Source organism: Ambystoma mexicanum, chromosome 2q (assembly GCF_040938575.1).
Source record: "Ambystoma mexicanum isolate Mex_15411 chromosome 2q, UKY_AmexF1_1, whole genome shotgun sequence".
In the NCBI taxonomy this organism is placed as follows: domain Eukaryota; kingdom Metazoa; phylum Chordata; class Amphibia; order Caudata; family Ambystomatidae; genus Ambystoma; species Ambystoma mexicanum.
Window position 1 is genome coordinate 894,395,080 of NC_090924.1, and position 17,540 is coordinate 894,412,619.

Here is a 17,540-nt window from a genome sequence, read left to right on the forward strand (position 1 = left end):
TGTTCACCCAGGGATGTTGCAGGTCAGAATTTGTGTAGATTCCTTGCCAAAAGTTGTCCAAAAATGTACACTGCCTAACAGCATCCAATGAACCACAAACAAAGCCTCATTTGGCATTGCCCAGAACTTAGTATTCAAGTGTTTGTTCGTGCCAGGTGTGGAGTGAGTTTTTCTCCAAATATCTACGAATTTGACCTCAGGCTATAGAACCTTGATTGAAAGAATGAACACAAACAGATCTGTTTCTCCCTAAAACGTGTAGGGTATATTAAGCACATACACTGAGATATCTCTGAGGATGGAGTGAAACACTCTGTCCTTGGCAATATCCTCTCCCTGAATATCCCCAAATACAAAACATTGGTTACCGTATCCAGAAAAACAGGGATGCAGTCACCCACCCAAAGCACTTGAATCTTTGAAACAGGAAAGCCAGACAAGCCTGGCTCCTTCTATGCAGGAGAGGAAATCGCAGTCTTAGGCTTCGGCCATACGGGAGAGACACGTGTTTTTAGCCAGAGCTGGTGCAGGAAACAGCATTGGAGCCAGGGACTGTATCTGCACCCATCGCATAATGCCTTGGAACATGTCCTTTATGGGATCTGAGAACATGAAGCTCTGCAACACTCATGAGAACGGAGCCTCCGAGAAGGTATGTGGTACCCGAGGCATGCCAGGCTGGTATAGACGTAGGGGCCAGTGAAACTGCCAGTGTGGCCTGCATCACTGTGCACCGACGAACCCAAGGGCCACCAAGAGAAATCCCACTGAAACGTGGAGGACACAATGGAAGAAACTGGTTTGCACGGCCCCTACATCTCAGGGTGAACAGTGTTTCCTGAGGGGACCGCCATAAACCAACACTGTAGCGACCCATTAACTTACAAAAAAGACCAGCACGGTCCTGTCCTGAGGGAATCATTAGGATCATCCCATGAACGGGTGAGATCATAATCCCCTTGAAAAATAGGGTCTAGGACTGCAAGGTCCTCGAAGAGGTCAGACCCAAATGGACAGGAGAAGACACAAAAGCCTCATTCAAGAGCCCTACAGCAAGGAAAGTTGTTTGCTCTTGTGTTGCTCACCAGACTTGATTTATTTATTTATAAACAGGAGGAACAATACTCTTGAGCACAAAAAGACTGTACAATAGATGCAAAATTAGATTTGATGGGAAGCAGTGAGCAATGGGTTGAGTTTGAGGGATAGTCTGACCAGGTTGTGGAGGAGAGTAAATGGAACAGTCACCGGGGACAATACATAAGTGGACATACATAGATCAAGGACAATGAAAATTGGACATTTCTAAGTGCAGGTAGGCGGTATGGCCAGCTATGCCCGGGATGTGACCATGATGGGTGAAGTGCTAGAGTGGAGGCCCAGGAATGTTAGTTAGCAGGCACAGGAGAGGTAGGTTGAGAGGGTAACTCGGAAGCGAGGAGGAATAATCCTTAAATGGCCAAACAACTGATTTATCACTGTTAGGCTTACTTGGCACCTAGGTCCTAGGACAGCGAGATGGGTGCACCCTGTGCCCACTGAGGCCTAGCCCCACACATGGAGGCCTTCCCAGTTCAAGCATCTGCACAAACCTCAGGTATGTGCCCCGTGGAAGGACTCGCAGGGCCATCAGCAAAGCTGGGATTTGGCCCGGATGCACCTCACATCGATGTTCTGTTCTTCGATGGACACCCCTCTTGGTTCCACAATTTTATTGAGAGTAACCCAAAGAATCCTCAGCATGGGGATGGGGCCTGCCCCCTGTTGTGCCACTTTGCTGGGTTTAGGCCATGCCAGCACTTCAGCCCTGGAGCCAGTAGGTTTAAAACCAAAAATGCACCTTGTTATGGGTACTGGAGTTAGGTGCCTTTTTGGTTAGGTGCGACCAGCCCCGTATTTCCTCAGAAACAGAGGAATCCTGGGATCAGGAAACAAATGATCATCCGCACAAGGAGTGTGAGAAAGGGATGGCAGGGAAATGCATGCGCTCACGTTCAATTCCCTTTTTCTGGGTCGCAAAGTCTTATAGCTAAAATGGTGCAGTGGTTTAGAAGACATCAGCGGATGTGAAGCCTGCCTTGAAGTGAATTAACCGAAAGAGAGTCACACACTGTGGGCAATCAGGCTGTGGGTGCTGGAGGCCGAGGCCCTGAAGGCACTAACCGTGCGTGTCACCAGCCAGAAAGCGGACCTGGCAGGAACCGCATTGCTTGAACCCAGAAAAACCAGAAGTTGATGGATGTAGAAGTTGGTGCACCACAAGAAAATACATTGAAAAAACACGCAAAAAGTCTGAAGAAGCCAAGAAGTTAAACTGCTACAGAACACCGAAAAACGCAGAGGAGCTACAGAAAAATGTCCACTCTTAAGTGGGATGAAAAGGTGACGAGCGGGGGGGGTGTGGGTGGGTGTATGCAGACGTAGGAGGCGGAGCCTCAGCACAGGCAGAGGCTCACATACACACCACGGTCTCCATTTTTTATGCAGCTACACACAATGTTTCTGATGCGGGTACCCTGTGTGCGGGCATCCAGACGGGTCACGAGGAATGCTCATATTGGACATACAAACACCTCATTTTACTGAGCGATTTTAAGTTGTAGTCCATCACAACCCTTACTCATGTACTTCAACAGAAAATATACGCCACACTAGACCAAAACAAACACAATACGGCCTGTGAAGGTTTTCACTAAAAGTAAAAACTTGGGGCCTGATTCAGAGCTTGTGCTAATCAAAGTATGGAAAGCCGACATGCTCCCCTCCAGTTTCCAGCACCACCATTCGGAGATGGTTGCAAATATTGGAGGGAAAATGTGCTTTCCAGCAGCAAAAGCTGCTAAAATCACACTTGGTGGGGAAAGATATGCTCGATTTGCATTGGGAGCATTTCCCAAAAGACTGCCACTTTTCGAGTTTAAGAAAGTTTCCATAAACGTTCATTTAACTAGAAAAGTGGTGCTGAAGTCTGAGTAATGCCATGTTTAAAATGGGAAACAGTGTGCTGTGTTGTTTAACGGCACCTCCAGGGGACCGTTAATGAACGCCACTTTTGGCTGGTGCAGGAAGGATGTTCTAGCCTTAAATACAGTCCTTGCCAGCCCCTTACATGCGAGGTGGTTGCTAAGGGTGTTGCCATGGCGTAAATCCCGGCTTTGCACGATTGGTGGACTTCGCTGATTGCCGCCCCTCCCGTATTACTGCAGAATACATGTCTGTGAACTCAGTCAAAGCACTTTCAATTGATAACATGTACCTCTGAAGAAACTCGGATGACTCAGCAGTTCTATTAAAAACGACTCTACTTTGTTTGTGCAGCATTATCATTGTGATTTGTTTCGTGAGTTCACAATCTGCCCAGAAGAACATAGGAATTTCTGAATCCCCACACAGTGCAGTAACTTTGCTGAAAATGTAGGGGTTGGGGGGACATGCCATCTAAAGGAAAGGTGCCCCAGCCAAATGAATGGGAACAGAATGGTGTGCCACGAAAGTTGGGGGGGGACAAACACCCTTGTCCCCTCCTAAAATTACACCAATGTCCCCACATTCATGAGGCCGCCACAAAAACACAAGACACCGCCTGCGTGTTAGAAAGCAGTTTAGGCGACTGGGGGCACCACACCATGCACCCACGGCAGACACTCCTGATGTCAACGCCCCGTTCATGCACATTCAATATTACACAGCGCGTGCAGCTAGCCAGTCCTAGTACTACCTTCATAACAACATGCTTTGCTGGTTAAACGAATACGGCGTCTGTGGCACGAACACACCTGTCTCAGGCTATGTGATCAGGATTGCACTGCGATCAAAACACACAGTAAAGCAAAACAAACGAAAATAAAGGTAACACTGATAGGGGCAGAGAAAAAACATCCCCGATTGGCCACTGGGAAGGCTAAAAAAAAGAAAGATTTCAAGAAAAGGCAAATTTCTTCTATCCTGAAATGTGTCTGATAAAATAAGTCGTATTGGATGGTATGAGGCCCCCAAGGTCAGAGTTTACAACCCACTGGGATAATTGTTAATCACAGTTTTAAGCACATCCAATGGGGTGTTCGATGCATTGTGGAGCAGGCAACGGATTTGAATCAGGTTCTGTTTTTCCAAAATCACCCCTTCAAATGGAGCCCAAACATCACGAGATGGCTTCCCTGAAAAGCCGCTTGTTCCACTTCTAGGAACTCCAAGGAGTGGTGCTTAGGAATTAGAGGTTATTACTGCGGGGTCACGAATACCAGAGCGCCTGTGTATAAGTGAACAACCTGATATGCTTATTTAAAGAGAATTCATGTGACAAAATGCCATCAGCCAGCGGGCCCTCCCCTGAGATTTCTTTTTATTGTATTGTTGCTGTGCAAAGTGAAGGCGGCTACTCTGCAGGAAAGTGGGTGCTGTTAAACAGACATTTCCCCTTTATGCTCTGTTGCTAACAAGGTCATGCCTGTGATTTTGAAAGGGCTGCTTGTAGGCCTTGTGAGCATGACACATGGGCAGTGCCATTATAATGGACACATGTATACTTCTGCTGTGCACTGTGTGTAGGCCCCCAAGCAGCTGGACAGTGAGTTGGCCTTCTTATAAATACTAAAGTATCATGTATTTAAAAAGTGCACATGAAGGAGCTGGGCAGCAGCTCCTGTGGGCTTCCTTTTAAAAGCACATTTTGAATTAAGAAAACACTTTCATACCATACAGTTGGGCATGGATGCCCCTTACCTTATTAATCAAGTATTATAAGATAAGGGAGAGTATAGCATGGATCTACACACAGTCTGCTAAATCCAAATGAATTTTAGCAGCAATGACGCTATGCTTTTAAAAGTGCCCCCAGCCACTTTGCTAACTTAGAAAGTTGAAACCTATTTTGGCTGGCATATCTGCTGGAAATGTGCTAGCAGGGCACACGTTGGCAGGAGCATTGGTAACATGACTACACACGATGTGTCGCTAGCATGTCTGCAAGCAAAGTTATTCTTAACATTGCAAAGGTCTTTTTGCAATAAACAGAGGAATCTATTTGATGGAAATACACAGGCCTTAATGTACTGCTAAACTCAGGAACCTGGTGGCAGAGGTACAGTCTCCGATAAACTAGAGACTGTGCTAAAGTAAAAATGTGCTATATATTATTATTTTTTTATTTTTTACAAAGGATGGCTATAGTGGATCATGAGGGAATTAAGGTAATATGCCAACACGAAAGTGCTGTTAATTTACTTTTGTATTGACCAGATGACTTTCTGCTTTGGCTGGGCAGTTGGGACAGCTGCTGTAGGTGTCCTGCCTTTGATGTCTGTAGTACCCACAAATTGACAATTGACAAGGGGGGTCCTGGGAGTCTCTCTGCCAGACATTAGTCCTGGTTACGAGAGACTTACCCAGAGTCTTTAGCTCACTATCTTTCACAGAGAAGAAATATCCCAAACATATCAGTCTTTGTCCTGCCCTGGGGCAGTCCAGCACCGAAATGCTAGGCAATTCTCCTCTGAACAAGAGTACCAACAGCATCCCCAGACACGTGTTTCGGTCTGGTTGGACCTCATCAGTAGGGAGGAGCTGTGCCTCTCTAAGAATAGTGAGCAAGGGGTCCACGTCTGGATTCCCCTAGTAACTTAGGGTGAGACTTAAAGTTACTTAAATATGCAAATTGACAAGGGGGGTCCTGGGAGTCTCTCTGCCACAATACACTGTGCTGCTGCTCCCAGGAAATCCTTGTGTGCCTCTAGTGAAGATATTGACACAGCTAGCTCTCTCCAGGATGGCAGGCTATCTCCCTAAAATGGGCCTGGGAATTGCGGACTAGCAAGGAAACTGCAAGCAAAGCGGGATCATTGACACAGAAACGCTCTGCTCTGTAGCAGGCCAGGGGAAGAGCAGTGACAAAGTAGTCAGGAGACATGAGATCTAAAGAGGTCGGGCCTCGCCATCTTGGAAAATGCCTTCGCCTCATGTCCTTTCTACATCCCCCTTTTTGCAGACAGAAGACTCTGTGTATGTGCTTGCAAATGAGGTCATAGTTGTTACACTGGATATGGTTGGCTCCAGGCATGAAACCTGAAAATTAACCAATCCCCTGCCAAGGAATGCTATTAGCTGGTAAGATGGCTCAGTCGGTTAAGCGCTCGTTGCTGTGATCTGGGCTTGATCTGCAAGTCGCATGTTCAAATCCTGGCATGGTCGACTCAGCCTTTCATTCTTCCGTGTTTGATAAAGTGAGTACCAATTTCAATTGTGTAATAATAAGAATGTATGTAAATATATCCTATCTACAGCGCTTTGGATCAAAGCACTTTATAAATATCAAATTATGATTAGAAGGGTGGGTTACCCTCACTCTTGTGAATCATCTTTGGGACAGAATAAAAATCAACACAGAACCTTGTTGGAGCTACATCTGCTCAAATTACCTTGCATAGAGAGAAGGTTAGGCTTCCAGGAGAGGGCCAAGGCTCTCCTCGTATCCACCTTTGGTAGACGAGAGGTGACTAATGGAGGAAAGGTCTACTTGCTCATAGAGACTGTTGGTACCCAGGAGGCACTGCCCAGGACTGAGGTAAGCCAGCTTTGGGGCCTTTACCTGGCCTGGGAATGACAGTAGTAGCATTACATTATTTAGAAGATTGGTAGAAGGTCTCTGTGTGCGCTACAAGCCCAAAGGGGCTGCCTCTCCCAATGCTGGTGTCAAATCCAGCATCGTACACCTTTGAACCCATCAAGCTGAAATCAATATGATGTTGAGTCAGTGATGTTTTCTGGACCAGTCCCCACCTATGCCTTCAAGCCCCCATTGCATGGCCCAGTCACATGGAGAATCCAGTTGAGCCATGAGGTTGAAGCCAACCGGCTCGGATGAAGCCCATCTAGATGCTGCAACAGAATCAACCACATTTGACCATTTTCAAGACGCTCGCTGCCGTATAAAAAGGAGGCTCGGCCCACTGGAAAAGTGCTTAGAAGACAGTCTGAATGTTGTTGAGGCAACAATAAAGAGACTATCCATTTATTAATGCAGATATGTATAGATCTGAAGACTGGGATTGAGACAGATTAATGAAAATATATGTATTTATCTTGAGACTGAGCCTCAACCCACTGGAAAAGTGCCTAGAAGATCCTCTCAACAGTGCTGAGACAACAACAGAGACACTATGGTAGTTGAAATGGACACGAGGCACCCAAAAAGCTTTTCTCTAGAGACAGTAAACACACCTTTCTCTACCGTAAACGTATATACACACATATATATGCCGTTCACTCTGGGTATTAAATGGTAGACAGAAAAAGGCAGGCAGAAAAATAATTGAATGAAAGATGATTACTAATCACTTGTAAATGCCATTTAAGGTAGAGAAAGGTGCGTTTGCCATCTCTGGGGTCCATAGTCTGAAGGCCAGGGGCTCGGAAGCTAGAAAAGCTTTTTAGGTGCCTCGTGTCCATTTCAACTACATTAGTCTCTTTGTTGTTGTCTCAACAGTGTTGAGATGGTCTTCTAGGCACTTTTCCAGTGGGTTGAGCCTCAGTCTCCAGAAACAAAAAATATATTTGCATTAATCTGTCTCAATCTCAGTCTGTAGATTTATAAATATCTGCATGAATGTGTGTATCTGCTTTACAGGATACAATGGTTTAGCATGTTTAACCAATTGTCAGCGTTTGAATAAATTACTTGTTTTTTTATAAGAACCTTGTTTGGTATTTAGTGCACTGTAATTGCATGGGGTCTTCACTATTGGTCAATTCTTCTCAGGAGATTATAGCCTGCCCTTGCCCCACGTTACCAAAAAAGGCGACGGGAGTATACAGTCCATTGCAGGCCTATTAACCTTTCTGACCGTATCACTGCAGCACTACTAGCAGTAGTGCATGGTTGAGTGCATTGTGTGAAAGCCATTGCTCATCCCTGTATTATTGCAGGGCAGTAGTCATTTCGTCACAGTGCCAATCTACCAGATTTGCAATTGAGGGGTCCCCACCGACTGGTCCCTGGGCCGTCAATATTTCGTGGGTGACGAAGAGCACCATAGTAAGATCTTTTAGGCCTTTCCGTCATAAGATAACTCAAAGAAAGGTCACACTAAGGATGACTCTTCTGCAGAAACCTAAACTTGGACTATCATCGAAGGACAAGAGTTGCTAGATCTTGCTATGAAGACCTTCCATCTATCATATGTGCTACAAATTAAGCTTTCCTTGTCAAAAGATGGACTAGCGCCGGCCATAATCAGAGCCACACAACTTTACTCTGTTAGAGGTAAGCCCTGGTGAGCCACCCGGCACCAGGATCTGCAGCAGGGGCAAGTTTGTCGCCAGCTACACTCTGGGCCATTCAGTGCGGTTTGCTTTATTGATAGAGGAAGAACTCACTAGAAAGCGCCATTTACAAAGACAAAGTTTCTGTTCCAAGGGAGCAGAGGAATCACTGCCAATGTTGGAAGACACCTGAAGACATGTGTATTATGAAGATTACATGGGGTCACAGTGATCCTCAAAAGAAGGCATTCTCTTACAAAAGAGACATACACTGTGCAAGTGTGAACCATCTTCAGACAATGGGACTCCTTTCATTGCAGATTTGGACACCCATTGACCCAACAGCCCAGATGGAGTGTAGGGGGGAATAGAAGCACAGAACAGACATGATTGTTGAGTGCAGATCACTGATGGAGTTTTTGTAACATATATTATCACAGTGCCTTTCTTTTGCAGTCTATACTGTGCATAGACTGTTTGATGTCTGTGCATTCTCGAGGTAGACTCCATTAGTACTGCCATCCCCTATGGACACTGGGCTATTCCATTCTGGGTGTGCTCATCTACCTACCTGGGTGATACTCCCATGACGCCTGGGAAGCATCAGCAAACACACCGCTGTCAGAGTAGCTTCCATACATAGTCTTCCAGTTGCTCTTTTGTGTGGAAAGGCACTGGCTAGGACGATTAAGCATTATGTACCTATTGATGTATCATAGCAAATTAAACACACCTTAGTTTGCTTACTTGGATTTGGAAGGCTGGGGAGAATTTTGGCCCTGCACTTCCAAACCCCCTCTTGCTGGCTGCTCCAGTCCCAGTTGGGAAGATTGTTAACATCTTATTGAGTTGGGAATTGCAGATTAAAATCCAAGATGGAGGAAACTTTGGATCAGCATGCTCCTTGGTGACACACTCCCCTATTCCCTTTTTTTACATTTCCATATGATTTCTAGAGTAATATCTGATCAGATTTGCTTTCGGTGGCAAACCTGGAGGCCTGAACTACTTTTCCCGTTTCCTCTATGACAGACTTCTCTTTTAAAGTGCCAAGGACGAGTATGGTTGTCCTTTTTGCATAGACGTACATAATAGCCTGGCAGTTAAGGGGTTAAGTGACACTCTAGAACGTCCCTACAAAGGGCCTGATTCAAGGAACATTTTCCTATGGGATTACGCCATTATGAAACACATCCATGAATCAGGCCCAAAATATCCTGATCTGAAAGAGCTTCTGCTGCTATCAGTAGATTTCACTATTTCACTAGGAACTCATAACAAGTGGGGGAAAAAGCATATTTGTGGATTTATCAATGGTTATTAAAAGTCACAGTTGGGAGTTGGCATGCAGTGGGAACACGATTTACATAGCTAATAAAAGAATGGAAGCATTTTAAATCAGGCACCGATTTTCTCTCATTATAAAACCATCATGAATTGAGATTGCGAAAGGGGATGCACGAGGCACACACGCCTGTCACCTAGAATGCTGGTTACAGGAAGCCGACAGCACACAGTTAGGGTGGGGGGCGCAGTCGGGCACACAATGCAGTAGAAAGAAAGAAAGTACTAACTCTCTGACAGGATTCAATTTTCAGCAAGTACCTTTGAATGTCAAGCTCTGAATGAAGGGAGGCCAACATGCACCGCACAGCCTGTGAAGTAAGAGAAAGAGGGGGAAACGGGGGAAAGGGAGAAATGTTTACAAAGAAAGAAGACTCAAGAAGAAAACAGACTGCAGCACTGGGAGAAGGCAAGAATGGGAAACAGCATGAAAATATACAATGTCAATACTGGATCAAGCCATTATCGACTGCTTCGGAGAGCAATCGCTGCAACTTCCGGTTGTCATTCAAGACGTGCACACACGCTTTTCACCCTGGCCTAGCCTCGCTCTTGGAAGCATTGTTAAATGTAATGTAAGATATTTGATTGCTTTTTGACCAGTTGAAGGACTGCTGCCTTACTATTTCAAGTGTAGCTTGGGTTTTATTGATATTTCCCGTTCCCCACTTTTGCTCAGTCGCCATTAGCTTTTGGTTTTGATGTGATTTAGTTGATACTAAAATGGTCTACGGGAGCTGGGAAACAGTTCTAGCCTGGTGTGAGAAAACACATCCTTCTTTCAAGCAGTCATCTCAAATAAGCAGTGGACACGTTTTCTGAATAGCAGGTTTGCATTTGGGAATCTCATGGCCCCCAAAGCATCACACAGTGTCAGATATAAAGCTTAGATGTGCATTATTACCTTGAAGCATTGTCTACCACTTCACAAACACACACAACCTATACCCTAGCTGGACGGATGGACTGCATAAGGCACTGGGCTTATCTTGAAGACTACACTACCTGGCCCCTACAGATGTACGTGTCTGTACTCTATGAGGAGGCCACCATTGCCAAGCGTGTTGGGAAGAAGCGCGTCTTTTTGCAGTAACTCCATTACCACCACTTTTTTTGGTAGCAATTGAGTTACCACTGACTTCTCACTTTGGGGGTAAAGTTGCCACTTTACCTCCGAATACTGAAAGATTTATTGCAGCGAAATTACTGCTGGCACATGGAGTCCTACTAAACAGCAAAAATGAGAACTAGTTACCGTACTTGAACTCTGGAGGTAATTATGCCAGACCTGGTGGTAGTAAAGGCAAATTAATTTGGGAGTAATTCCAGCTAAATGATTGCCGTGCTCATAATGAGGCCCTATATGTCTACACAGGTAAAGCCGCATTGATTGGTTAATTAGCTCATGGGTTCTGAACTCGGCCCTGACATGAAGGTCAGCCTGAAAGACCTGGTATCATCTTTATTAGATTGCAAATGTATCCCAGGCAAATGGAACAGGCCATCATTGAATTGACGCGGTTGAATCGCCTGCCCGTTACATGAGAGGCATGCAAATGAGGGCTTATGATTTCCCAAATGTATGTCCCCAGTGCCCAACATGCAATAGGGAAAACCCACCCTACGATTAACCAACCTACCCAATCCAATGGCATGTATTTCTTCCTGTCCCTTGACAGATCAATCAAGGAGAGAGGGGACAATCAGGGACCCAGCTACCCTCGCAACGCAAACCTTGAGGAGTGCCCTCAACACAACCAATGCAGCATCACATCCAAATCAGCACCGGTTCTCCACCATCAGGCCATACAGGAGGGCATTCTGTACCCCTCCACTGTGTGGGGAGAGAGAGCCAGGAACTCTTTATTTTTTTTAATTTGTTTTAATTTTTCAGAAATAATGATAACACATGTATTTGCAAGTTACAGACATCAAGAGGAACTAATTTCTGCAAATAAACATAGGATAGCCATAATAACATGTGAAGAAGTTAATGAAGCATAAAACATTCCATAACCCATTTGTATTATTTTACAAAGTTCTCAGAGCTTATGTTATGGAAGCAATAGAAAATGGAACATGAGTTATTATGTCAAATCTGTAATGAAAAAAAATTGGGGAGAATTGGAAAATGAAAGATGGGGAAACTAACTGGTAGACAAAAGCTAACTAACACAAAACAAAAGGGAGGAGAGTAAGGGGGAAGATGGGTATAATGTTGTATTTGTTCAAACTGTTATTACAGTTATAATAATAGTATTTGATAAACATGTGGATGAGATTATCAACCAATATCTGATGGATTCAAAATAGGTATATAGGTTCAGGTACCATGTGCAGTTACATTGAAATAATTAAGACAGCGGATGAAAAAGGACCATTTAGCGTTGAATTTACGGATTGTATTTAACTCATTAGCCATACATAGTTCCATTTTATGTAAATTACAAATGGAGTTCCATCATCCTCTGGTGGAGAGAGATCGAAAATCTTTCCAATTGCCTGTAATGCAGTTCAAGGCTGTGCAGATCAATAAATCATATGGTTTGACTGAGTCCAGGGAGATATTAGTTGTTAATGGTATACTACCTAGGAAAACATTCAAAAAGGTCAGCTGAACATTAACAGAGAATATAAGTTTAATAATCCTCCAAATGTCTATCCAAAATCTGAAAGTAAATGAACATTCAAAGAACATATGCATATATGAAGCAGGAGTTATACCACATGTCCAACACTTATCATCGTGATTTGGATTAGCCTTTGCTAGTTTGGCAGGAGTAATGAATGCTCTATGAATAAAATAAAATAATAATGTTGCGTTATGTTTGCTGAAACAGATGTATTTTTGATTTTAGAAAACAGACAGCACCATATATGATCATCAAATGTGTAACCTAAGTCGTCTTCCCATTTCAGACGAATAGTACAAACATCGAAAGTTGAGGTGGTGAGCATACTATAACATTTTGAAGCCCTTACATCATTACTCGTGGTAAGCTGTAACAATTTAAAGGGATCTGGAGAAAGGATCTCGTTAGAAAAATTATTATGTGCATCTAGACAGGAGTTAACTAATTTATTATAGTATAGAAAGTCTGCTTTTCGGAATGGCAAATTTGGATATCATTTGCTGAAAGGTGAGGACTGACGGGCCATCTATAATGTGCTGAATAAATCTAATACCTTTTTTTATCCAAGATCTATGATTTAAGGTCTTGCTGTTAATTACAATATTCTTGTCATGCCATATTAAAGGGGAAAGGCACTTATTTGGGCTTTTGAAATGATGAAAGAGAAAGGCTTGTAGGGCTGAGATAGATGCCTTAATAGGATCTAGGACATTCATAGATGTGTGTTTAAATATATAAATGAGGTCTGTGACGTTATAGGAGGAGACTGAATGTTTTTCTAAAGTACACCATGTGGGAATATCATTAATTATGGGATCAGAAAACCAGTGGCGAGATTGTTTTAGTAGAAACGAAGAATGGTATAGCTTGAAGTCTGGGAATTTAACTCCCCCTTTTTCATATGGATCTTTAAGCTTGGTTAAAGCTATTCTTTTACTTTTTCCTTCTCCCCATAAAACGTTTCATAAAATAGAGTTTATAGATATGAAAAAGGAAAGAGCTAATGGAACCAATAGAAGCTGTAGCTAGTATAATACAATAGGGGACAGAATCATTTTAATAGTATCTAGACGTCCCCACCAAGAAAGATATAGGGGGGACCATTTAAAAGATAGGTCTTTAAGAATATCCAATAAAATGTTTGTGTTAATTTTAACAGTATCTTGGATTGTAGGGGCGAATCGAATTCCTAAGTATTTTATAGAACTACTGCACCATTTAAGCCCAAAGATATCAATGTCATGTTTGAGACAATAAGGGGGTAATTCATAGAATTCAGCGCACAAGTGGCGCACGCGGCTGGCGCACAGTGTGCGCGTGCGAATCCCTGCGCCAGCCGCGTGCGCCAAAACCCATTTCCGCGCACAGCGTATTCATGGATTCCAGCCACCAAAACCAGCCGTGGCGCAGCGACCTTCCAGCAGCGCCAGTTACGCCCCCAAGAACGCCTTCCGCGCAGGGAAAAGCCATCAAAATCCCCAATCCAGCGCAAAGGGCTGCGCTAACCCTGTACCAGCACGGCAAGCGGGCTACGTGTATTTCAGGGGTGCGCGGGAAGTTTTACACGCGAATAGCCTGGGCGCGTGTATTTCAGGGGTGCGCGTGAAGTTTTACACGCGAATAGCCTGGGTGCGTGTATTTCAGGGGTTCGCGTGAAGTTTTACACGCGAATAGCCTGGGCGCGTGTATTTCAGGGGTTCGCGTGAAGTTCCACACGCGAATAGCCCGATCGCGTGTAAAACTTCCCGCGCACCCCTGAAATACACGCGCCCAGGCTATTCGCGTGTAATACTTCCCGCGCACCCCTGAAAAACACGCGCCCAGGCTATTCGCGTGTAATACTTCCCGCGCACCCCTGAAATACACGTAGCACGCTCCCCCAGGCCCAATCGCGTGAAGAAGTTCACGCGAACCCCCGAAATACACCTGCCCCGCTTGCACAATTGCTGTATGTTGCCACTTTTGTAATGCGCAGGGACGCTACCGCCTGCCTTCGTGTGGCGGACGTGTATCGGCTTGTGCGTGTCTTTCGCTGTGCGTGGCTTTGCCCTATTCGGTTCCATGAATACGTGTGGTTCGGGTGCGTGTGGGCGTTCCCTCTGCTTCCCTGCAGTACATCCCCAGTTACGCCCTTGTTTTCGCAAGTTGTTCCCCATTCCACGCGTTACGCCCCGTGTTCCGCCCACTTTCTAGTGTATGCGCAGAGGTTGTGCGCTTTCACTGTGCGCGTCACGCACGTCTTTCGGGATGTTGCAGTGACGTGTGCGCCATGCACGGGTTTGGCGCACATCCCGAGGAAGACACGTGCAGGGACTTTCATGTATCGCACGCGCCTGTTTTTTTCCGCTTGCGCCTGCTTGCGCCGGCTTGCGCGAAGATTTTCGGCGCACGTTTGTTCCATGAATCGGCCCCTAAGAGTTTAGGGGCATAATTTCTGATTTCTCTCTGTTTCATTTGTATCCTGACACTTGACCAAATTGCGCTAAAGCATTTAGTAGATTTGGCAGGTGGCGTTTGGGATTCTTGATAAGAATAAGGATATCATTAGCATACACTGCTATTTTGGTATATGAGGCGCCAGCCAAAATACCTGGGATGTTTTTATTGGATTGTATTAATTCCAATAAAGGTTCAAGAGAGAGAATATATAGTAAAGGTGAAAAGGGGCAGCCTTGCCGTGTTTCTTTAAGTAAAGGGAAGAAGGAGGATGCTTGGCCATTTAGATAGATAGAGGATTTAGGGGATGAATATAGAAGTTTGACCAGGGAAATACATGTTTCACCACAACCATGCCATTAAAGGGCTTGAAACAAAGTTCTAATTGACACGGTCAAAAGCTTTTTCATCATCTAGTGCAATGGCTGCATATCCTTGTTTGTCTTTTTTGTCTTTAGCTGCTAAGATAAGGGCATTTAGTAATAGTCTAGCATTTGAGGATATGTTACGTCCTTTCACGTAACCAGTTTGATCTGCTTTAACAAGAACTGGGAGTGAGGATTCAATTCTGTTGACTAACATTTTTGCAACGATTTTGCTTTCAATATTTATGAGGGATATAGGTCTATAATTGCTAGGAATTGTAGGATCTTTGTAGGGTTTAGGGAATATAATGAGTAGAGCTTCTGAGAATGAACCAGATGATGATTTTTGAGATATGAAATATGAAAATAGTGTTTTAAGTTTAGGAGTTAGGATGTTGGATAGATTGATATAGAATTCAGTAGAAAGTCCATCAGGACCGGAAACTTTCCCTTTACCCAAGCCCTTGATGGCTTTAATGATCTCTGCAGATGTAATTTCCTTATCAAGGTGGGAGAGGTCTATTTGAGGGTATGTTGTCTGAATAATGTTGTTAAAAAGGATTCTATGTTATCATTAGGAATAGGACATAAGGACATAAAGATCAGCATAGAACTTTTTGAAGCAATCAAGTATATCTTCGGATCAATAGTGAGATATGTCTTGAGCATCCTTTACATGGGATCTGTGACATTTTTCTTTTTTAGTTTTTAGATAAGAGGCAAGCATTCCACCAGCTTTATTTGATGTCTGATATATTTTTGTTTTATATTTGAGTATCGTCCCCGCGGCTAGTTCTGTAATTTCTTTATTACTTTTGAAACATAGCGCCATGACCTGTTGGAGATTGGTCGTGGTAGAGTCTCTATAATAGCATTTTTCAGCTGCTTGGGTAAATTGAGAGTAGAGGTCATCCAAATTGGTTAAATTGAGAGTAGAGGTCATCCAAATGCTTTTTTCTAAGTTTTTTGTTTTTACCTGAGAAGGCCATAATTTGACCTCTTATAGCCGCCTTAAACGCATCCCAGTTGTTTACGACTGAAGCGTCACCATCTAAATTATTTGTGAAATATTGTAGGATAAATGATTGAATGGATTGAGTAAACTGTGGATCTTGTAGGAGAAAATTATTAAGCTTCCATCGGCTAGCAGCTTTGTTGATATCGGCTAAACAGAAGGAGGTAATTACGGGAGCATGGTCTGATATAATAATATTGGAGATTTTAGAATCAACAATAGAGTCAGATAGGGTTTTGATTGCAAAAATATAATCCAGACGTGATAATGTATTGTGCAGGGGTGAATGGAAGGTATAATCTATTTGTGTGGGATGGGATAGTCTCCAGGTATCAATAAGTCCAGTTTCGCTATACAATTCACAAAGGACTTGTGGGTTTTGTTAGTTTTTAATATACAACTGGATTTTCTATCTAAAAATGGGTTCAGGACTTGATTTACATCTCCACACATAATTAAGCTGGTAAAGTTATTTTTAAGTATCATTTGTTCGATTGAGGTCCAGAATGCGGGATCTGGTAAAGTGGGACCATAAATATTTAAGATTGAGACTTGTGTTGAATCAATAAGTAGTTTTACCCAAACCCATCTTCCATTGGTGTCAGCATCTTGATCACAAATTTTAAAGGGTTGTCTTTTACTAATCAAAATGGCCACACCATTCTTTTTGGATATTGTTGGACTAGAAATAACCTCCTTTACCCAAAGGAATTCGAGCTTCATTGTTTCTTTGTTTGATAAATGAGTTTCCTGTAAACATGCTATCGATGGCTTAAATTTATTAAGGTAAGATAGGATTTTACATCTCTTAATGGGATTCTTACATCCTTTGATGTTCCATGTAATACACTTAAAAATCATTTAATCGTATGCATAATGGTAGACATGCATTAAATAGCAGTAGTACCATATCAATGTCATATTAACAGTGATGTAACTTAAGACATATATACCCAAAGAGTGAAACAGAAGCATAACACATTGGGGATAAGGGATAGGGTAAGGGAGTTTGATCATAGACTGAGAAAGTATATGCAATAGGGTAAGAATTGCCTTAGAGATCAAACAGGACATGAGAAAATAAACAGGAGAGAAGAATGTAACGGGGATAGGTAACACCTACTGGGTCGCCAAAAAGGAAAACGTGACCACAGTGGAAGAAGGACGCTACTAGAGCACCCACCTCAATTTGTTAGAGTGATTGGATAAAGATTGCATTAAGTGAGTAGTATCTAGTACAGAGGATAGGAAGAAAAGAATGAAAAAAAATCAGTACACGTTATAAGGCCAAATTCTCAGGTAACAGATGAGGTTGAAGTACTTGAAGGAGAGGATGTGTCCATGCCTTCACCTTTGATGGATTGAATAAAGGTTCTAAGATCAGTTGGATCATCAAACACAGCTGTACGACCTTCATGGGTAACTTTAAAAGAGCATGGGTAATATAACCCATAGCGGATATTAAGCTGCTTTAGAGCAGGACGAAAGGAC

The 17,540-nt window shown here is 43.4% G+C and overlaps 1 protein-coding gene across 12 annotated transcripts in view; it reads right to left on the reverse strand.

Moving 5' to 3' along the window:
* Positions 1–17,540, reverse strand: part of KIAA1217 (KIAA1217 ortholog) — a 1,682,267-nt gene that overhangs the window by 632,260 nt on the left and 1,032,467 nt on the right. For 7 of the 12 annotated variants that reach the window (XM_069648169.1, XM_069648165.1, XM_069648167.1 and 4 more), the window contains one exon: positions 9,831–9,911. The exons of 4 other annotated variants lie outside the window; for them this stretch is intronic. In XM_069648169.1, the coding sequence (XP_069504270.1) occupies positions 9,831–9,911 (81 nt within the window). Of the gene's footprint in view, positions 1–9,830; positions 9,912–17,540 lie in introns of those variants that run through there. One more of the 12 variants, XM_069648174.1, reaches the window with a different exon arrangement.